The sequence below is a fragment of the Lagopus muta genome, chromosome 1 (genome assembly GCF_023343835.1).
Source record: "Lagopus muta isolate bLagMut1 chromosome 1, bLagMut1 primary, whole genome shotgun sequence".
NCBI lineage: Eukaryota > Metazoa > Chordata > Aves > Galliformes > Phasianidae > Lagopus > Lagopus muta.
This window is the reverse complement of record NC_064433.1, coordinates 133,934,091-133,957,793: the sequence shown is the minus strand read 5'-3', so window position 1 is coordinate 133,957,793 and position 23,703 is coordinate 133,934,091. Positions and strand designations below refer to the sequence as shown.

At 38.4% G+C, this 23,703-nt stretch overlaps 1 protein-coding gene across 1 annotated transcript in view; it reads right to left on the bottom strand.

Moving 5' to 3' along the window:
- Positions 1-22,762, bottom strand: part of MRPS9 (mitochondrial ribosomal protein S9) — a 36,373-nt gene extending 13,611 nt beyond the window's left edge. The window contains exons 1-5 of the mRNA XM_048954136.1: positions 22,584-22,762; positions 16,606-16,785; positions 8,576-8,638; positions 8,450-8,480; positions 6,022-6,101 (exon numbers count right to left, since the gene is read on the bottom strand). Coding sequence (XP_048810093.1) covers positions 6,022-6,101; positions 8,450-8,480; positions 8,576-8,638; positions 16,606-16,785; positions 22,584-22,652 — 423 coding nt within the window. The 5' untranslated portion in view covers positions 22,653-22,762. The remainder of the gene's footprint in view (positions 1-6,021; positions 6,102-8,449; positions 8,481-8,575; positions 8,639-16,605; positions 16,786-22,583) is intronic.
- Positions 22,763-23,703: the final 941 nt, after the last annotated feature.

The following is a 23,703-nucleotide window of genomic DNA, read 5'->3' as shown; positions in this document are numbered from 1 at the left end:
TAAGTGCATTTTAATAGCAAAGTCTTTGCTTTCACTGTCCAAACATCTAGAATTCAAGACAAACAAGCAGAGCTCTAACAAATAAGATTTAAAAAGTTACATTCAAGCTAAATTTGTGAACATTTAGTCAGTATATATAATATTTTCATATGTGATTCAAGGTAGTTAATATTGAATTCTGCTGTTTTTCTTCAGTGTTTGTTGCCCTCTTAGAACACAGGGCTCATACAAAAATTCTCAAATACATACAGTAAAACAGCTACATCTGTATAATGGATGTCTCCAAAACATAAAGCACAATGATTTCAGTAGAGCATCCACGTTTCAGCTTCTTCAAAAAATTGAGAACATTTAAAATTGCAGATTATTTCATTCAGCAACATCTTTGTACATTTAGATTGTCAGTTCTAACAGTGGTTTGTATCAATCAGAATTCCCTGTTACCGTGGCACACTCCCAGGGACAGTTACACATTAACATACATTTATCAAAAGCAGAATTTCTATTCTTTCAAACATTGCAGATATACCGGCTCTGATTTTTTTGCACAACTTTTCTTTCAGAGCAGTTTCCTTGCTATTCACAGCTATGCATTTCCAAACCATGCTGATTTACCACTTCAGAAAACCGAAAGCAAAAAATATTCAAAAAGCCATACTGAAAATATGACAGGAGTAATATTTTAATGAAGTATTTTCACTTGTCTTCAGTTCAGAAACTTTCAAAATATTCTAAAATTCTACATCCAGTACTTCGAATTACAAAAGTGATTTAAAACACAAGTTAATATTCTGAGAAATAATTACAAGTAATACTGAAGAAAAAGAACTTTTGTACTACAACAAAGTTAATGAATGCCAAATCATTTACTTCCAGTAAGATGTGAAAACACAAAGCTTGTAATCAATTCTACCTACTTACATTACAGAAGAACAAATCAGAAGAACTGTGAGAAAACTACGTACTGTCAAAAATTAACCACTCTCAACATAAGTAATATTGTGATTTGCATCAGGATGCAATGAAATTTCTGCAAGTTTACAGTCGTTAAAAACACAAAAAACCACCCCATCCTGCTTAGAGTTGTAAGCACCTACTGCCCAAGCTGATTTATCCACTAATAAAAACACCTGCACACTGACTAAAAATGTGCACTGAAAACATATGAACTAAGAAATGATTGGTATCTGTGCTGTATACAAAGTATTTAAAGGAGGACTATTCTGAGGCCTGTGATGCAGATCATAGGCAATATTTTTAACAAGATTGTGAAACAACAGTATTTTTTCTAATAACTCCACAGTACAAAATCCTGAACTGACCACTTCTTGAGACAGCACAAGAACTCACATATTACAGTAGCATGCCTTGAAGAAATCCTTCAATTTTGACAGAGATAACTGTTTTGGGGAGGAACTAGGAAAATTTCTCAATTAAAAAAAGCCCATTTATTTTCACATAGATGGAACAATATATAATAGAGCATAACAAATCATAACTTCAAGGATTCCCAGTCCTCAGAAATACATATATGGATCTGTAAGATAACAAGGTATGGTAGCACCACTTTGGGCAAGATTCACTTCACACCAGCTCTAATAAACTTAACAGCTCTACTTCCAAGCAGACTGCTATGCTGAAATGATTATTTTTTATATAGGAAAAGCAGATGCATGGTTTGGGTGAGCGGGCATGATGTATGCCTGACATCAAGAGATTTAGTATGCATTTGTAATTTCACACGAACAAGAACCAGGAACCTTCTGCTCCAGGTAGGGAAAAGAAGGACAGAAAAGCTTTGGCTGCAGATATCTGCAGAGAACTAACTGGAACAGTGGTTTTAGGTTCCAGTGAGCTTTATGAGCTCCCATAGGTGGCAGTCATCAAATGAGGCATGGAGAAGATACTTTGGACATTGAGAAGACTTGTCAAATAATCAAACAGGGTAATGGAGTATTAGCTCATAAACATAGATTTATAGGTTGGGCTTAGGTTGGAAGGGACATTAAAAGACCATCTAGCTCCAACCTCCATAGTGGGCAGGGTCATCACAAATACATACATGGAGTTCTCACTCATGTGCCAGCCCCTATGCTTATCTCTTGGAAGGCATGCAGTGCCACCTTCCTAACTGGCAAAGAAGTCAGCTCTGCCTACTCATCAACTTCCATCATATTCATGACACTCTTGCATATATTTTTAATTGGTTTAGTTTTATTGGGATAGATTTTTTACTGAAATAAATAAATAAATACATATATGCACCAACAAAGCCTAACCCAACTATATCACAGCTCTTTAAAAATGCTACTGAAAGATACATGTAAATAAAATGAGGCACTGGTTGCCACCCACCAGTTATTAGACTCAGAAATTCATTGTTCTAACCAAAAAATTCACAATTATTAACTGTTCTTTCCTTAAGGCCCTCCATAGGTACTCCCAACCAGGGCATGCTTAAATTCTAAAAATGTGCACGTGCAGGAATTAAGATGATCTCTGTAAAATGCTTTGGCTAACCTGCAGTGCTAATTTCCACTGAAATTAAAAAAAAATATAGTAAAATACTTTCATGTGCAAAACAAATCAGTAACAAAAGTCAATTTGAATCTCTTACGAGATAGAATTTTGCTCTGAAGTATTGAAAAAAAATGAATGCAAGTGTTTAATCTCTGTATAGACAGAGTCAACAGACTAAAAGAACCACTCACGTGTGCAGTAAAGCATGTGGGTGATTCTTTGCAAAAATCAGGAATTGTGTGTAATGCCCAATAATTTATCTGACAAATCTTCACTCCCCAAAGGCTAAAGAAAGCGCCTTGAAGGCACGCTTGCATTTCCAAAGCTGGCAGGTGAAGATTTTACCAATCACTTCAGGATTCAATAGTCCGATTCATGAATGTACACATCTGTGTGTCTTGTAAACTCAGCTATTACACAATCAAAATAGCTGATTTTACAAGATTGGCTACGAACTGAACTGCTTCCGTATCTAAGAGAACGATCAAATTTCAGACCCATGTAAGGATGCAGCCTTTTAAAATAAGAACTAACATTCTTTTATCCTGTATAAAATTTTAGAAAGAAATTAGCAAATGGAAACCCAGAGGACGACGTGCTTTTATGTTGTTGTTTTAAATGGAAAATACCTATTACAGCATTAAATTGTAATACTTTGGATTTTGCAAAGTCATTTTTACATAACATTTTTACACTGCATTTTGCCTTTTTGCTTATGTTTTTTCACTTCAGCACGTAGGGTTTTTTTAAGAGTTGAAATGCTGTTACATGCATTACCTACTATTTCTGATATTTCTAAAAAAGTAAAGCAGCAGTTATATAAAATTACTATTTTGCTGCATACAGAATTGTACGAAGAGCCCAATGTCTGTTATTCTCCACATTACAAAAATATGACCATATCATCTCTCTCTTAATCATCAGTTAAATGATGATTAAACATACTGCCAAACATTTGTGAAACTGTTTCATGCAGTAAGAATTTTTCATCTATCTGAAGAAAAAGAAACTGTTCTGTCCCTACAGCTAAACTTTATTCAACAGGCAGAACAAAGGAATATAAAGAGAATAACCTTTATGAGAGTTCATTTAATATTCAAGTCATAGCAACGCATATATTGGCTGTTATAACATGTGAATACACACTATTTCTAATTTCACTAAGTGGATAATATTATTTACTAGCATTAACTACATAAACAATGCTGTTAACACTGATGCCACTGAAAATTAATAAAAGTGAAATTCTGCAGGAGTCTATGCAGTAATTAACAGCCACAAATTCAAGCTAAACATTATGTTTATCCGATTTATTAGACTTAATGTAGCAATTTAAAAGGACATCCTCAAACAGAATTGATCACTTAAACCAGACTGTATTAATGCACAACCCCTTTTTTTTTCCTAGCCAAATTAATTAGCTTTGAGATTTAAAAATACATTTTCTTAAATACACATTAGCCTAATAAGAGGTTAAAACAACACCGGGAATTTCATGCAGATTTCTTCTTTAATTTGGCTGACTAAAAAAAAAAAAAACAAAAACCTTAAATCTCATTTAATGGATTCAGGCTTATTGAAGTCTATTTAATGAAGATATTCAGAAACATTCTAAGAACACTCCAGCACTTAAATATCCTATACTAATGAAATTTGTGTTTGTCAAAGAGGTTTTGTTTGAAGGTGGCTGCCACTGTTAGAAACAAGATGCACACTATTCTCTTTGAGATTTCCAAGGCAATCTTGCATACTCTAACTACTCAGAAGAGCTAAAAATAAACTTGTGCTCCTTGTAAAATTTGTAATTTCTTCATTATGATGGAATGCAACAAAACATCTTGCCCTTGGGTTGCTCTGTTTCAGCCAAAACAAATGCAAATGGCTTGTCAGATGACAGCTGTTTGATAAGGCTCCTCTACAAGACCTGCATGCTTTACTTTTTTTCCGTGAAACTTGGGATGAAAGGCAGAAGGCAGGAAGAGAATTAATGTAGCATACAGTCTAAAGGCAATGCTACAACCGTGATTAAGTAGAAAAGTTAAAAGGCACAGATTTTCCACAGCCTCGCTGCGTGCAACCCATCCGTGTAACAAGTTGACAGGCCTAGCGCGTCAGCTCCATCATCCTCTCCGACAGCTAAAACGCAGCACTGCATCCCTTTTCAGAGAAAATTTGCGTCTGCACCATGAAGCGTTGTACATTATTTCTTAGCACTGCAGGGGGCTCAAGTCCATATGGAACCTTCACAAATATTACCACAGATCAAACCAGCGGCGTTTCGAGGCAGATTTGACATACCTATTTAAATGAACAGCAGGGGTCCTCGGGCTGCCTCAGGCTGTGCAGGAGAAAACCTCTGTGGAAAGCCTATGCTGCAGCTCCATTACTCAGCAAAGACACACTCTACATTTATCATTCATTTCATTTCTGCCAGGGCAAGAAGCTCATTTGCCCAAGGTCAACAAAAAAAAAAAAAAAAAAAAAAAAAAGAAAGAGGAGGAAAAGAGTGGGGGGAGCTGGTTTTTATTCTCCTAAAGAAATAAATATACCTGACAAGTGGGGATTTTGTCCTTTGGGTACACAGAATACAAATACCAGATAATTCTAACGAAAACACTACACTCCATAGATCTACGCACTGACTTCGATAACATTTTTTTTTCCTTTGGAGAACAGACTAATCACAGAATTTTTTTTAAGACTGTCAAATGAGGAAAAAAATCCAAAATGTCTGTGGAATTAAATTCTTTGGCATACGGCAGCATTTCTTTCATCTTCTCTAAGTACACATAAGAAACAGGCACATCTTTATAAACTCTTCTAAAGAGACAGATAATGTTTGCCCTACTGATGGTCACAGATATGAAGTGCCTATTCATAACCCACGTTAGGACTTGGGGCCTTGTTATGTTCAGATAAAGCTTCTATCATAAAGGTAAACAGATGCAGATCTTTTACTCCTGGAACCATGCTAATCAGAAAAAAGCCTCAAGTTTGCATGAATGAAGCAGTCTCAAAAAAATCAATTAAGCAGTTTAAATGCAAATTTTCTTCACACTAAATGTCAGCACAAATAACGTTTCCTCTAGCTTTGCCCTTCAAGGGAAAAAAAAAACAATTTTTTTTTTCCAATTTTATCCCACAATGATTTCTCTAGGACTAGCTGTTTTTGTTGTCTGTGCATTCTCCACTACTAACCTTATGCTACTAAGTGGGTACAGCCTACAAGAAAGCGTTCAGACTATTCAGATGCAGATCTCAGCCAAGACTGAAAAATAAATCAAAAATTAAGCAGCAACTGTTACGTACTCTATTCTCCTAAGCGTGACATTAAAACACTCCTAATAACAGACATTATGACAAAAATATACATTGCATCTATCTTCAGTGGTTATATGGCCTCCTGTGAAAATAAAGTAGGAGCTCCTGACGTGCATCTGTAGAATAACACGTACTTGACTTGCAACTAACATTATTTACTATAGATTATGATGTACTTACATGCATTAATGAGTAATACGATTGCTTGCCAGTGTAAAAGAGAAAGTGAAATGGACGGCCATCTTCTCCCCACTGGATTTCTAATGAAAAGCATGGTTAGACAAGAAAGTAATACACACACACTACAAAAAACCCTTTGTATTTAATTGCAGTTATAAACCTCTTTCGCAATACTGATTACCTTTTTAAGTATCAGAGAGCAAAGACATTTCATAAGTATTCAAATTGTCTGGAAATGCAGTGATTTAGACTACCTTGTTAAAAAGCAATCTCTAGCTGTAATTATAGTGATGTAATATAATACTTCTAAGTATCTCTTTTAATGTGAAGAATTTTCACATGTATGCCTTAAAAAAACTTCAACAGACTGTACTGTTGGCATTACAGATGCAAGTATTCACTTCAGAAATAAGTAAAAATTAAGAGAATTGAAATCCACATAATGCCTGTAAAAGACTAAAGATCAACTGCCCTGGAAAACAATGCTTTAAATGCAGAGCACATTGTTTATTAGCACAACATATCTAAATCAAACCAAGTATTCGTACAATTATTTCTTGCAGGTAACACACTTAACTTCAGAACTTAGGAGATTTTAAGATTTGTTCATGTTGATGCCTTTGGGCTATATTAAAACAGAAGACTGATGCTATAGTTTACATAATTAGTACAGGAACAAAACATTCAATTCAGCACATCCAGTTTATTTTTGTCCATTAAAAAAGGCTATTTAAAGACACGAATTTCAACCTAAGAAAAAATAACGGATTACCAAACGTAAGCGTCTTAACATGACACCCATCTCTTCCAAATAAAGAAAACTAACAAAAATAAATACCTGTCAGCTTTTTAAAAACTGAACTGCAAAGAAATTTCCAGCCATTTTATCCAGTAAAGTTCACAGAAAGCAATCTATAAGCTACAGACAAAGATAAGACTCCATGAACCTGTCTTGGATAGGTAATATTGAATAAGGATTCGTACATTAAGTAAGAATACAACAGAAGTGCAATGCAAAGGTGCAAATTTTACAAAGATAGAAAAAATAAAGGGGTCTTTTACCCACACATACTACTAGGGAATGTATGAATTTCCATTAACGTGGCTATGAAGGCGTATTTAGTAGAAATGACTATCCAGGACACATTCTGAAGGATAAATTTATGGCTTTGTACTTAAAATTCTTAATGACACAATGAACAGACAGTCAGGCAACACTGCCTTTAAAAAAAGTATATTGAAAAGTGCTATTTTTAAGACATGTAGATTCATATTAATTAGCTCATACACTTCTTAGGGCAGACTTAGCAACTCAATGAATTCTTTGGCCCTGAAAGAACACAGTAGTAGCTTAGTTCTGCCATAAACAACTCCTGGATTTTAAAATAGCATGATTAACAGTCTTATCCTTTTGCCTTCTACTTTGTATTTCATGTAAGGGGTTAGTTAGATATTAATGCATGATATCATTTGATAGCTGACATCCCACGACTTTTGGCAAAGTGACACCTTTCTAGAAGACGCACAAAGCATCAAGAATCTACTGGCTCCAGGTACAGTAAAAGGAAGGAAAGAAAACGCTAGGATTTTGCTGGTACTCAGAAATATATATATATATATATATATATATATATATATATATATATATATATATATATATATATATATATATATATCTGTGACTTAATAGTTCAGTGCGTAAAGAATTCCATACCTGTGCTACTAGTTCATTTTAAATGTCAGGAAAATAAAACGAACAGCAATATCTTTTAAGTATTCTTTATAAAATTAATTTGGTGATTTCAATCAGGTTCTCACCAAGCAACATGCTGCCATGTCACTGATACAAACAAGACTTCCTAAGGTGCCTCAGGAAGGAAAACCAAAGAATATGGATTAAATGCGGAGTTATGACTTTCAGGTAAAAAATAGGACATAATGGGGTGAGTTTACCCTCACACCACCCTCTGTTCTCTTAAATGACAATTACAAGGCTTAATTTCTCTGTTTTTACAGCACCGAAGTCAGTAAGAAAGTCTTTGGTTTAAAATAGCAGTAACAAATATTTTATGGATGTGATAGGCAGCACTGTCAAAAAAAGCTACTGAATACAACAAAAGGTTTTCCTGTAACTTCAGAGGTCTCTGCAAGTCATTCTACATACTGTTTATTTTTAAACAGAGAAAAACATTTATCTATGGTCAGTTCACACGTGCCTGAAAGTACCAGAATCCAGAAGTTTTTTGGTTTTTTATACCAAAAAGCTCTCGTACTAGATCAGCTTTTGCACTGCTCATTAGTAACTCCCCCCCCACCTCCCAAACACACCCATTGTTCCTCACAAGAATAAATCTATGAAAGGCATTTTAAACACACAACAAACCTGTAATACTTATAAGTAAGTAAATACAGAATCATGAACACTTACTCCTCTGTTCTGGAAAAATTTCGTTGGGATGCTGCAAATAAATAAATAAACCAGTATCATCAAAAGGAAAAGAGTTATTTGAAATACCATGCTACAGTTATTCAAAAAGGCAACAAAAAATCCTACCTTCATCATTGGTCTGGCTCGTTTGTCGAATAAGCCCGAAGGAAAGAGATAGGCAATAGCTCTCTGAAAACAGAGATCACATATGTAATTTTTCCATAAAAGTAGCATCAAAACACTACTTAGGTTCTTTGTTGTAGATAAAATAGAAGCGCTGCACACATATAAGCACATCAGTAACAAAGATTACCGCGTGTCTGCTGTGCTGAAAAAAAATTTCCTCAGGAATCCTCGGGAAAAGTAAAATCTCATTGTGACAGTTGCAATCTAATACATCAGAATGAGTGAATCTTCTTCTGCAAAGTTTTGGTTTTTGCAATACACATTTGTCATTGCTTACCAGAACTACTCAAGTGCAAAGTCTACCTTTCTAACAAGTAGATGTAACACTGTTATCCTAAAGCTTGGAATGCTGCAGTTACAGGAAAATAAATACAGGAAATCAAAACAAATGCAGGAAACTAAAACATTTAATTCATCTTTCTGAAACATAAGTTTACATAATTTAATAAAGCATTTCATTGAATGTTGCATTTTCAGACCACTGTGAATCACTGCAACCTTTGCTGAAATTGAACTAACAGTGCAGAGAAGGCAGACTCCTCAAGCCCTTTTTCCTTTTTTTAAAAGGTTAATTATCTCACCTTAAAGATACCTAAGGGTTTGCTGTAACAATTTAGAAAGTTATATCATGCACTTGTAAACTACCTCGGTTCTTATTAATAACAGCACAAGATGCATCATTTGCTTTTACTTCACTAACATTCTGCGACTCCTGTGATACATAGTCATGATTATTTGCCTCCAATAAAATTACAAATCATTCTGGTAAAATGGAAAGCAAAGCAGGGTTAATTCCAACGGGATGTATCTGTTCAACATCGACTTGCCATCTCTATTCAATGCAACTGAAACATACGTGTGCATTTTTGCTTTATTTACAGAAAGGCTGGAGTTGGAAGAGACCTCTGGAAGTCAACTGGTCCAACCCCAGCTCAGGCAGGGCCACTCAGAGGAGGCTGCCCAGAGCCACGTCCAGGTGGCTTTAGAAGATCTCCAAGGAAGAAAATCTTATTAAACATGACAGCTGCTTATTTCCATTTGTTTTGAAAACTAAAAAGGCGAAGCTAAACATCAGAACCCCCCAGATGCAGGGCTCTGGCAAGCATGACAAACTTCATACAGTGGGTAGCAGAACTTGAGATAGAAGTCTTTTGTTTGATAACATGGACTGAATAAATCTCTGGCTGTAGACTCATTTATATATTAAGGAAAAGTAGAATTACAATTGAATCTCAGTTAAAATAACTTATCCTAAGAAGAATGTCCATTAGGCAACCTAAGGGCTATTATTTGCTGATAATTTTTTCCACGGATATGGAGCAGTTTGTCAGTGCTTCAACAGATTTAATCCGCACAGAGTGTAAAAGGACCTAACCTATTACTTTCATTAATCCCCTACTGGTATTCTGAACAGAAATTTTGAGAATTCCGAAGCAAACAAAAGGCTTAACTTGATTTTATGAAATGGTAATTTTGTTTCTCTTAGTGACTACTGTATTCCCATTTGTTAGTCAATGGGCATTTTATGCATACACACAGTAGGTGAACACCTATTTATGAACAAATGGGGATTAATTATGATGACAATAGAGAAATCCGCTGTGAGCCAAATGATGTTAAACAAACACATTATATAATATATTAAAAGAATCGATTACAGGATTCTGAGACTGACTGTGTATTTAAGAGGTAGACTTTATACAAGCGTCTGTATTACAGAATCCCAATCAAAACAGTTACTGTAACTACAGAGCCTTAATAAAAGCTTTATAACAATCCACCATTTATAAGGAAGAGCGACTGTCATCTGAGATATATTATGTCTTGAAAATGTAGCTTACATTGCAAGTGCATAATCATGTCTTTCAGGCTAAACCATAAACAAAACCTGCATTAAGTAATCTTAACACCTACTTTCATCTCTCCCCACAAATAGCCAAGGAACAATTTCTCTACTTTGCAGATTCCCCGTTTTGTTGTTGCTGTTTTTCCCTGTCAAAATGAAGAGTCTTACTGCATTCTCCCCATTAATGGAAATTTAATCAAGGAGAGATATCTGTCTTTACAAACTGTTAGGAACTCTACTGGGATGCAAAAGACTCCAGATGAAGTCTTGTCCTTTATTCAGAGGAGTCTCTTGTTGTTAAATATCTGCATCCTCAATTTTTACTGAACTTGACCAAGAACAGCTTTCCTTAGGCCACCATTTCAGGTAGGTAATGTGCATTAATCCCACTCCAACCTCCACAGATTCTGGGCTGCTACTTCAAATCTGTTACACCATACTGTCATCATTGGGAAATAAAACAATCTCTGCAGTCATACTCTCAAAACACGGCAGCTCACAATTAACACTCTACTATTAAGATGGTTTACTTACAATATTTCTTACACCATGTTGATAGACTTAACATTTTTTACCAAAGGAAAGGAATCCCGCTTTATCAGCACTCGTGGAGATACCAGATGATTCAGGATACTGCTACAGGACCACAATGTATTTCCCTTCCAACCTGAATTCAAGCCAGTAGGCATAATGAGAACAAGGCTCTATCCATATTAAAAAGAAATTTGTACCTGGCAGACCTTCAAATTACATGCGAAAGAATTTATTAAATAAGCTGCCCAGCACTGTATGTAGTGTGTTTTGCAAATTCAGTGTATCTGTTCCACCTTCATCTTCCCCCTTTATTGTGTACGTTGCATGTGCTGACTTCTGATTCTTTCTGCCTTTTCTGCCTGCAAGCCAAAGTTTTGCTCACTATCTAAAAGTCAGAGATCATAGTTTTGAGTTAAAGAGGTTCCACTGGGTCAGAAAAGACTGTTTTGTTCTTCTTACTTTTATTATTTTGTCACTAACTTGAGAAATTAAGAATTTGATACTTTAATCAGACAGAGCTGAAGGGAATTATAATGGGGTTGAACAGAGACAGTGAGCCAGTCCAATCTGTAAATTACCCATGTAGAGAAGAGAGAGGTTTGGCAGGGCAAATTCACCTTGCCCAAGTATCTATCCTCTTTGGCATGGAGGGCTGAAGACAGCACATTCTCATTTAAATAGTTTCAATAATCAGAATGCTGACTTGAGAAGTGACACTTCATGCCATAGCATTTTAACAGAAAGTCTGAACAGAAGCTTTCTGGCTTCTACTCCTCACAGGAGATTCACCATTCTTCTAAAACCTGGACTCTGCTGAAAGTCTCCAGGCCTTGAACCACGTTACTTAAGCACTGAGCTCCACCATTTCTCAATCTCACATGTTTGCTGAATGACTCTTAATGATATTAGCAATATTCTTTAAAAGTTTTCAGCACCTAATATTGAGAATTTCCAGTTAAGTTGAAAAAAAGTATTCTGGCTTCAACTACATTAAAAAAAATACAAATCCAGTACTTCTGGTAAGGACAACACTGGACATCATGTTCTTGCAGCAAATGAAAGTTCAGAAACATATTTGGTTCTGAGTAACGTTTCTGACATTTCACATGTTAATATTCACTTATTTCTCACAATCAGAGTTGCTAAAATTTGAAGGTTACTTGGAAATCAGATGCTCTGAGCCATTTTGAAACACAGCTAAATATCACTTTTTTTTTTTTTTTTAACCCATTAGTGAAGTCTTGACTCATTGAAAGAAACTACACCCTCTAAGGAATGAAGCTTCCACTTGTATAACGTTTTCATTGTGAAGAATCTTACTGGTACTTTTGCAACAACATACATGCAACTGAATATACCTAGGAAGAAGTGTCTATTTTAGTCTAAAATTCTTCCAACTGTCTTCATCACAACAACCTACTAGGTCATATGGCAGACAGCAGAAGAAAATTAACACATTTCTAGCCTTCAAGTTTTACTAACTTATGGGGAAAGTTCCTGATGAACTCATATCTCAGAGAGCATTTAGTGATTGCACAGAAATGAATAATAAAAATACTGACATATCATATAAATGGGTCAAGGAGATTAAGATGCTTTTCTTATATTAATCTTACTTAGGTTTCTGGTCTTTAAAGTGGAATATCACAGAACTGACAGTGGAAAATGAAAGTGGGCTGTTTACTATAATCGCAAGGAAGTTAAATCAAAAATAAAAGGATTACAGACTCAATCAGGGAAAAGCACTAGGTCAGGACTGCAATCTCTATTAATTAGGTATCCCAGCTGGGCAGTGGGTATGCAGCTGTTAACTTGATCAATGACGTACCTAAATGTCATCTCTACTGATTCGCTTATAAATTACCAGCAAGTGAGACTAATGTACAGGTGCTAATTTATTTAAACTGTTCTCTGCAGTTCTACATAGCTTTATAAACTGCATCTGGCACCTAATGTTAGCTGTCAGTTGCACTTAGACATGCCTGTCCTAACGACTCTGTTCATTAGAAATGAGCACAAATTATGAAATATTGTGAAAAATGATACATCAAATGGAATGGGCAAAGCAAATCAATTAGAGAAACCTCATACCACATATTCACACATAGGAGAATAAAATATCTCAGCTTCAGAGCGAGGTCTATAGTACCAATTAAAAAGCAATTCGTAGACTTCTGCAGAGTTATACATCAATTTGCTGGATATTTTTTTTTCCCCTCCAGAAACAAAGTTGTAATGCACAGCTTAACTTTTCATTCCTAAATAAAAGCATCAATAAGAGGCAATTCTGCTTCCACAACATCCAGGAGAAGGATTAACAAGTAAGTCAACTTATATTCCGGTTTAAAACTTCACAAGGTTTAGCTTTTATTAAACTACACCTAAAACTCCAGTGAAGGACAGAATCTTACGATGCCTACTTTTGAACTACACAGCACAGCCTGATTAACAGTAAAAGACATAGAGGTATGTAAGCACTCATCAGTAAGAATTATTACTGTTTAAAATGTAAAGCTTGGTAATTCTCCTGCCAGTGCTTAAGCAGCTTTTATATTTTTATAACAGTAATTTAATTATGCATAGCAGACACTATTATACACTAAGTATTTTCCAACACCTGATGTAATATGAAGAAATTAAATATGCAACACAGACACTTGGTATCACTAAACAAAACACTGCACTTTTGGATTCATTTCTTCATCTTTTCAGAAATAGAGTCTGCAAAGCAGTCACATACTTGCCACGTGCACTGCATTTACTAATTATAGAGCTCAGTTAATTTTGTGCAAGTGACCAGTGTCGTAGATTCATACAGAAGAAACTGCTACCTATACATGGTCATCTTCCACTTTCAGTCTTGCTGCCTGACAGCCTTTCCTCTATCAAGAGAAGGAAAGTTAATGCACTTACCCTTAACCTCTCAGGCAAACTAACTAAACTATCAGGAGCAGCACCACAGTGAGCCACTGATATCTTCTATCCAGATTTCAGTAAGACCTTTGACACTGTGCCCCAAACATCCTTCTTTCCAAAAGGAATAAATATGGATTTGATGGGCGGGCTGTTCAATGGACAGGGAATAGGTTGTGAGACTGTACCAAAAGAGTGGTGGAGAATGGCTCCACGTCTAGTTGGTAATTGGTGATGAGTGGTGCCCCTTGGGGGTCTGTACTGCAATCAGTGCTCTTAAGATCTTCATCAATGACACTGACAGTGGATCAAGTGCACCCTCAGCAAGTTTGCAGAAAACACCAAGCTGTGTGGTGTGGTCAACACACCAGAGGGATGTCCCATGCCATTCAGAGGGACCTAGACAAATACAAGCAGTGGGCTCAGGTGAACCTCATGAGGTTCAATATATCCAAGTGTAAGGTCTTGCACATGGGTTGTAGCAACCCCTGCAATCACTACAAGCTGGGGGATGTAAGGATGGAGCACAGCCTTGACAATAACGACCTGGAGGTACAGGTGAACAGCAAGCTGTACATGAGCCAATAATGTACCTTCACAGTCCAGAAAGCCAAATGTATCCCGGGCTGCATCAAAAGAAGTGTGGCCAGTAGGCTGAGGGAGGTACCCCTCTACTCTGTGCTGATGAGGCCTCACCTGGTGTACTGCATCCTGATATGGAGTCCTCAGTACAGGAGAGATGTGGACCTGTTGGACTGCGTCCAGAGGAGGGACACAAAAATGATCTGAGGAATGGAACACCTTCCCTTCAAGGACAGCCTGTGAGAGCTAGGGCTGCTTAACCTGCAGAAGGCAGCTCTGGAGAGACCTGAGAGCAGCCTTTCAGTACCTAAAGGGAGGCTATAAGAAAGAAAGGTACAGACTCTTTAGCAGGGTCTGTTGTGATGGAACAAGGGGGAGGCGTTTTAAACTGAAGAAGGGAAGTTTAGATTGCACATAAGGAATAAGCTCTTTTTTTTATATAATAAGAGTGGTGAGGCACTGGCACCAATTGTCTGGAGAGGTAGTGGAAGCCCCATCCTTGGAGACATTCAAGGTAAGGCTGGACCAGGCTCTGAGCAACCTGATCTATCTGCAGGTATTTCTGTCCACTGTAGGGGGAGCTGGACTAGATGACATTTATAGGTCTCTTCCAACTCTAAAGACTCTGTGATACTGTAGTAGAGTGAGAGGCCTTTGTAGTGGCAGATTTGTGCATGAATACTCTTTAAGTATTTTCCTGTAACATAAGCATCATTAAAGGTAGGGAAAAAAAAAAAAAAAAATCAGAAAAATGCAGGGAAAGGAAATTCTGCAACCTGCTGAAAAGCAAGAAAGCCAGTGTAAAGCAGCACACTACTACTACTAATCCAAATGCCTCCTTCATTAATAATCTTCACTGTTGATAGGACCTTTACCGTTAAGGTAGTTAAGTCCTTACTCATAAAGCTTGATTTCCTATGATATCTGACTTGAAGACAAGTTTCCCTTATGAATTTTCTGATACCTGATGAGACTCAAGTCTCACTTCAACCTTTTTCTCAGCAGGCCATTAAACTTCATTCTTTTCTACTTTGTCATCTATTCTCAGAGAAATCTTATGAACTTCATTTTGAAGCCTCTCTGTCAAAAGCAGTTGAAATCACCCTGCATCACCACCTACAGGTGTAGCTCTTCCTTGGCAAAAGCAGGCTATCAAGACCTCTTACACGGAAACAGCTATGCTAACAGAATTTGCCACAGAAAGGTGACAAAACCATGTGAGCAAAACAATCCCCTTCCCCTGAAAAAAACAAAACCACATAATACCTCTTCCAGCACACACAACATCTACCCTAGGGGCACCACTGATATACTGTGCTGCCACGGCTTTAGTAATAGTGTTGCTGCTGTGCAGAAAAAGCAGCACGCAGCTTCACCTACGACAGAATGTCACCAAATGACATTTCTCTTCACTACCTCTGATGTGTGGTAAAATAAGATAGAAATGATGGAAGTGAAGTCCTAGTTGGATGTCAATTTTTATTTATTTATGTGAAAGACAGCGTATCTATACATAAGTTAAATGGCACAGAGAAAGAAGAGGCCACCCACCTATCAGCTGTCAGACAGAATGGCAATAAAATAATATGTTTTGAGATACTAACACAAGCCCTAGATGCAGGTCTTTATTAGAATCTCTATGCTAAACCAGGGGGTTACTTGTAAAACATTCTATAAGACTTAATTGGCATTACCAGCAACCAGAGTATCACACAAGAAAACCCAACTTAAATATACACAGCAGGTCAAATTGTGGTTAAATGTTCCAAAGAGCTACACAAACCTTTGCAGGGCTTCTTATAACCTCGGATCAAGGGGATTATCCATTAGTACTTTTAAAAAGAACCCACTGTGCTTTAGCAAGATATGGTACACACAGCTCTATACTGTGATGTCTGACCTCACATGGTAGCATGAGTAGAATCTCTATTCACAGTCACAGTTGCAATGTTTGCAACATACAGTAGTAGTCTTTCTTATTCTGACAGTTTGATTAAAAATCACAGAGAGCTGAGGGGCTCATGCTGAAGTAAAGTGCTTTCAATATCTGAAACTCTACAGTAAATTACTTCTCCAACAGAGCAACCGCACTTACATCAATATCCTCTTGGGTAAAAGTTTCTGGATCCTCTCCCATCATGTTGGCTAAATGTCTCTTTCCTAGGTCGAACTCTTCAATTTGTTTCTTAATAAATGCCTCCGTGTATTTTTCAGGTCCTGAGGTTGCTACGTTTTTCCTCCATGCAGCTGTGGTGGTATAGATTAGCCTCAATGTCTAACAAAAACAGAAAAGAAGTGAGATTTATTTTCATATTTTTAGCATCGTGAGTTTTAAATAAAATCAACAGTAAAACAAGTCATGCTTACTGCTTATTTATAACAGGACTCAACACACTACTGTAATAAACTAGCAAATGCAGTTACAGTCACAAAACCATTTTCTTTCAATTGTTTAATGCCTAAGAACAGAAAAACCTTCTAAAAGTTGAACATTTTGACACATCACTATCAATTTGGACAACCACTTTTCCTCTTACTGAAAATATCTGTATTTTTGCACCTGCCTTTTAAGTTTGTTTGTTTGGTGGTTTTTTTTGTGTTTTTTTTTTTTTTTTTTAATTCAGTCAGATTTTTCTGATGGAAAGAAAAGTAGTATTACATATTGGGAACATCCAGTAAAAGCAAAACACAGCATTGATCAAAAGATGCAGCCTTCATTTGCACATATATCTATCAGTACATAAGCAGGTTCTGCATTCACCTAAAGGCACTCCATAACAAAGTATGAAAATAATCTACAGGGCAGCCCTCTAACAGCTTTTGGAAACATGTTGGTTACCCTGTGTCCTGTGGCACAGTGACAACCACTGCTAGATGTTCTGGAAAAGTATGAATTACTCCTTCTTTGCTCAGTGCCAGAGGGTTCACTGCTTCTGGTGTAATGATGAGGAAACAAAGCAGGATGATTCTCAGCAGCAGCTACTACCAAGCATGGCTCCAGCTCAGGAATCAAAACTCCAGGGACACATATTTGTCTCCCACAAAGATTGACAGATAAGCTTTTCTTTTAATCAAGACAATCAGAAACTACGATGACTAATTTCAATTAAGCCTTCTGCCAGAGGAACAGGAGTTTCATTGACAGGGCTGCAATGTTCCAGTTTCAGCTTACTGCCAGTAGCGTGCATTATTTTGTTAATGCCAGCTTTGGAGAGACAAAGTTCTCTGCAGCTCTATGGCTCTGGCAGAATACTGAAATTTCTGTGCCCTGCCAAAGAGTAGGGAGCTCTCTGCTAAGCTAGTGCCAGAGATCCCAAAATGGCTCTCCTGAGTGCCAAAGCTAACAGGAGGTGGTTGAAGTGGAAGAAAGAAGACTCTTCTTCTTTACCTTACCCTTCTTTACCTTTACCCTTACCTTCTTTACCTTTACCCTTCTTTACCTTAATTTCTTTCAGCAAGTAATTAAACTGTCTCCACTTCTGATGCTGCAGCCTCAGTCTACCTCTCATGAAACATTAAAACCCAAACACTCATAACAAAGTGAATTAGTAGCCTTATTATGAGGAACAGAATAAACCTAGCAACCAAAACAACTAAACATCCTCTCAGTCACAGAAACAGCCTTCTGTAAATCACAACTTGGACACGCTGACCATTTTGACTGATTTGATCATTCCAAATTAAGCTAATATAAGCAGCTCAAAACGTTTTCTTCCTCAAACTAATATGAATACAGTAGCAATCTTCAAGCCTGGGTACAACCACAAAGACATAAACACACATAAATGTGCACTGGCCACAGAAGGTTTAAAAACAGCTCCATGGCAGAGTGCTGTTGCCTTATTTTCTCCATGGTTTAGAAGCACCATATACAATGCCACATATATATGCATACATATATATGTATAAATATTTTAAATATACATCTTCCATCTACAAGGCTCTGATGACATCCTAAGAAAGCAATAGGGTTTCTCTGCATATTACCTACTCTTCTCCTAGTCACTCCTCAGGAAAGAATTCAATTCATCCTCTTACTTGTTGTAATAGTAATTAATTACTTGTAATTCTTGTTAATGAACACATGATTTCATATTACTCAGCCCAAAATTGCTTTCTCTCTCCTATGCTTTAAACAGGACACTTTAAAAAGACTGCTTTCATCTTATTCCTGTCAATTTCTATTGTAATTTTCTCATTTTTGTCCTCCTTCCCTCAAGCTATTCATATTCTTCCCTAGTTTCAATTCATCACTAATCAAAAGTCCCTGGACATACAAACTGTTCATAATTAGAAAACAGCCTCTTATGCAAATCAGTATCTATTGTATTGGGAACCTCTTCTGGGATAAGAGCACTATTTCATGGGCAATACAGGCAAGAACTGCAAAGTAGCACCAGACGCTCCTGGCATTTCTGTGGAAAAAAAAAACACTCCTCAACTTTCCAGAGGAAACTATAGAGGTTTACATTTACTCGTTACACATTTCATGGAGCATTACTGCAACCTCACCACTTTTAAACAATATAGGTTACTGCCAGTACTCCTGAAATAGTAGGCAGTTCTAGCAGAGTAGGAGAGAATGGAAAACCTCTACTTTTGGACACATCTCCTGATCAACTTCTCCCCAAACAACCCAGCATTCAGACAGTTTCACAAATCCCTGTTTTCTTGGGAGACAGTAAACATATAGAAAAATCAGCTTATGTAAAATCAGCTTCCAAAAAAAAAAATCCACAATAAAAAACAATTTTCAGACAACTCCAAGTTGATCACCCTAAGAGATGTAACCAGGAGTTGTTGTTCGTTTGTTTTTATTTCCAGGGGGGTTTGGTTGGTTGGTTTGTTGTTTTTTTAACTACTGTCCCATGAATTTGGCTTCACTGGTGAGTGTGGTGAGCAGGACTAGGGAAGTCATCCTGCCCCTGGACTTGGCACTGGTGAGGCCTCACCTCCAGTACTGCATTCAGTTTTGGGCAGCTCAGTACAGAAAGGACATTGAGGTGCTGGAGCAGGTCCAAAGAAGAGCAACAAGGCTGGTGAGGGGCTTGGAGAATATGGCCTATGAGGAGAGACTGAAAGAACTGGGGCTGTTTAGCCTGAGGGGAGACCTTATTGCTCTCTTCCAGTATCTGAAAGGTCCTTACAGCAAAAGCAGAGCTAGTCTCTTCTCACTGGTGATAGGATGAGGGGAAATGGCCTTACATTGAGCCAGGGTAAATTTAGGTTGGATATCAGGAAACACTTCTTTACAGAAAGGGTTGTGAAGCACTGGAATTGGCTCCCCAGGGAGGTGGTTGAGTCACCATCCCTGGATGTGTTTAAAAACTGTTTGGATGTGGTGCTCAGTGACATGATTTAGTGGAGGGTTGTTAGAGTTAGGGTAGGATGGTCCAGTTGTGGTTGGACTCCATGATCTTTAAGGTCTTTTCCAACCTGAGTGATTCCATGATTCTATGTTAAGGGCAAAGAAAAAAGGGCTACAAAGATGATCAGAGGCTTAGAGCGTCTGCCTTATGAGGAATGGCTGAAAGACCCGGGATAGAAGGCATCTTATTGACGCTTATAAATATCTAAAGGGCAGGTATCAAGTGGATGGGGCCAGGCTCTACCTTATGGTGCCCAGCAACCAAACAAGGGACAACGGGCAGAAACCGGAACACAGGAGATTCCATCTGAACATGAGGATAAATGTCTTGGGGTTTGACAGATGCACAGTTAGAGCTGTATAACCACAACAACACGCAGTAATAGAGCTGCCCTGTGTCTACTGTTACAGCTACTGGTCGCATAGTCAAGCAAGATGCAAACAGCAGTCCTTCAGTCAGTCTTGCACAAAACAAAGCATGCAATATGTAGTTATCATACAGAATGGGTATGTGAGCTTTTTGCTATCAAGTGTGATGTTTTACAAAGTGTTTTAATTCATTTAGTTAAATGACATTTACAAAGTCTCAGATTCCAGTTGGCCTACAAATTAAATAGATAAATCAGTATCAGGTTTGTGTTTTAATAAGCATTTTGTGAAACACATCAGGAAGTATCACAAGATATCATTAAACACACTGAAGTAATTTTATATTACTTTAATAAAAGACTTGCCAAAGTATTTAATCAGAAGAAACTTCTCCCTAATTGAATTCTCTCTTCAAGGTAACTAAAACCACATCTCTCCCACCCACAGAATCTACTTCTTTTGCTTATTTGACCAAATCTATGTATTAGGCTTTGCTTGTACTGTATATTATAAAATAAATGTATTTGTATTTATATATTATATATATATATAATTTATATATATTTATATAATATGTATTATTAAAATATATGTATAAAATAAATGTAGAGATGCAGGGTAAATATCAAACCTACGTAATGGGGGCAAAGATTTAGATCTAGTGGATTTCAGGTATAAACTATAAAATACCAGTAGGCTTTTCAACTCTATCTCGGCTAGCAACTGCACAGAAAGCTACTCCATACTTAGCATGCAGCTACAAAATCTCCCAAAATACTGAGGCCAATATGCTATGACAAACCATTTCTCAAGCACAGTTTGATAAGCAGCCTAACATCCACAGTGCTACAACCAATGTCTGCTTCGTGCCCAGCCATTTCTTGAAGCCAGACCGTGCTGGAGATTTGTTCTTATACACACAGTGTCACCCAATCTGGTTTTACGTTCTCTGCTGGCAGGACAAAGTGGTATCATATTTCTGATACGAGTACATACACGAACCACAGAAATTCATACACAGTACCAGACCCAATCAAAAGCAAGAGCCCACATGGTATTCTGAACTCTTCTACTACAAAAAAAAAACCCTACACAACCACAACAGGAATGATAGAAACAAAGTAAGACCATTTTTCAGTACAGATTCTTGATAGTGTTCACTGCAATTTTCTTGAGTTCCATGAGGTGCTTTCTGTACTCACATAAATGCTTCACACTCTGAACATCCCCATCAAACTGTTGTTTAGATTAACAGCATAAGAATCTTTCAAACTGCCTGTGCCCCATGTCTCCTTAGTTCCTTTTGCACCCTTTAGGTCAGATATTTGCAAACAGGATGATAAGTTTATAGCTGTGAGCTCAGGTACAGATCCCACCTTTGGCAGAGAGCATTAGACAGGTCATCAGTGAAGACCCCTTCCAGCCCTGTCTTCTACAGTCACTTCTTCAAGACTATTTCTCAGCACACAGGTGCCTGCCCAGAAATGCCACACCGCTGTCAGTCATAACTGTGACGTAGGATAACCAAAACCAGGCAAACTCCTCCAAATGCTCTATGCACTATGATCAAGCACTAGGACTTTTTCAGCTTTTTTCTCAGTCCTTGGGCAACTTCAGTGTATTTCTGCCTGCTGCACAAGGAACCACCCAGGTCTTCATTCCTAATACATAAAGCTCATCCGCAATTCAGCAGTATTACATAGTTCCAATTGCTCCCTCCAGCATTACCTCTTATTTACTTACTGCATCTCTTTCTTGCTACTCAGGGTTTCATTCAGTCACCAAACAGATCCTCAGCTCACACAGTTCGTCGCTTGGGACTGACTGTTAGCAGACTGCCTTTGAACAAATTTGTTGGCCACTGCTGGAATGCATATATCCAACAGTGCTGCAACACCACAGCTGCCCGCTGCACTGATAGCAGCTGAAAGCCAGCATCTACCAGAACAGGTGGTTGGTTCTGCTCAAACAGGAGCTACCTCATTTCTGGAGAGCAATTTCCTCCACACTGCGGGGATTCGGAGATTCCATAACCACTCACCCGCTTACCAAACGTAATGTTAATTACCCGCAACTCTCACACTGCTCTGTTTTTGTGGATGGCTGTGGGCTACAGCCCGGCCCTGCTACTTCTGTCCCCACACACGCTACACCAAGCCTCCCCTGCACTTTTAACTTCACGACGAAAACCAAACGCAGCCCGGCGGAAGCGGCTGCACTGCAACCAACCCCTGCAGCTCCCGAGCCTCTCAGCGGGGCGAACGCACGCAGGATCCCGCGCGGCTCAGGCTTCCCGCTCCCCTTCGGCCGCCACGCAGTGCCCGGGCGGCTCTCACCTGGGCGCTGGGCCCGCCTGACGCCAAGCTCCATCGGCCGCCCAGTCGCAACACGCGCCCTGCCGCCATACCGGCCGCCGGGCGACAGGACGGCCCGGTGCGCCGCAGCCCACAGTAGGCCCCACAGCCGGCGATTGGCGGGAAGGATGAGGCGGGGCTGCGCCTGCGCGCTGTTTCGCGCCGTGAGCGGGCGGTGCTGAGGAGCGCTGAGAGGAAGATGGGGGGTGGGGCTTCGGGTGTGAGGTGCTTGTTGTGTGAGTGTGCAGTGAGTAGAGTGTGCTCAGCTCTGGGTTCTGCTCTCTGTGACAGCGACAGGGCCCGAGGGAACAGCATGGAGCTGACAGGGGAGGGGCAGCTGGGGGTTAGGAAATGGTTTATGGTTCGTTTAACCCTTAAGGTTGTGACTGGGTCAATGGCAGGCAGTGGGTGCACGTGTTCCGTGAGATGGACATTATCAGATTCCTGGTGGAGCAGGCGGTGCTGAAAGTTGTAGCAGGTCTGGTGCAACCCTACTGCTCATGGAAACTATAGCCAAAGGCTTTATTTCAACATATCCATGGGGTACATATGCATGCACCTCCGAGTGATTGGATTTTGCTGGTTGTGTTTCATGCCACAGGAAAAGTGGAAATGAATTAAAATCCTTATAAAAAAAAAAAAATGTTATTTTCTAGACTTTCGCGCTTACTATTTGAGAGGATGTTCTGGAAGCAAATCCCAGCTTTTCCAGGTTTGTTTTTTCATATCCACTGTCAGCTTTTGCATCCTCCTACTCGATTGTAAGTATGATTTCTTCCCAGGGATTTAAAAGAGAGTATAAGATAGATGTGGATGCCCCATCCTTGGACATATTCAAGGCCAGGTTGGACGGGGTCCTGGGCAACCTGATCTGAATGTGTATGTTTGGTGGCCCTGCTAGGCAGGGGGGTTGGAACTACATGATCCTTGGGGTCCCTTCCAACCCAGGTGATTCTGTGATTCTGTGCGATAAGAAAACTGGCAGTGGGCAAGGGAAATTGCTCATGCAGGGAGGTCAAGGAGAAACCAACTGGAAAGGTGTATTTATTCCCTAGGTCACCAGCCATGAAAATGACAACTTCAGTATTTTTATTGACATGGA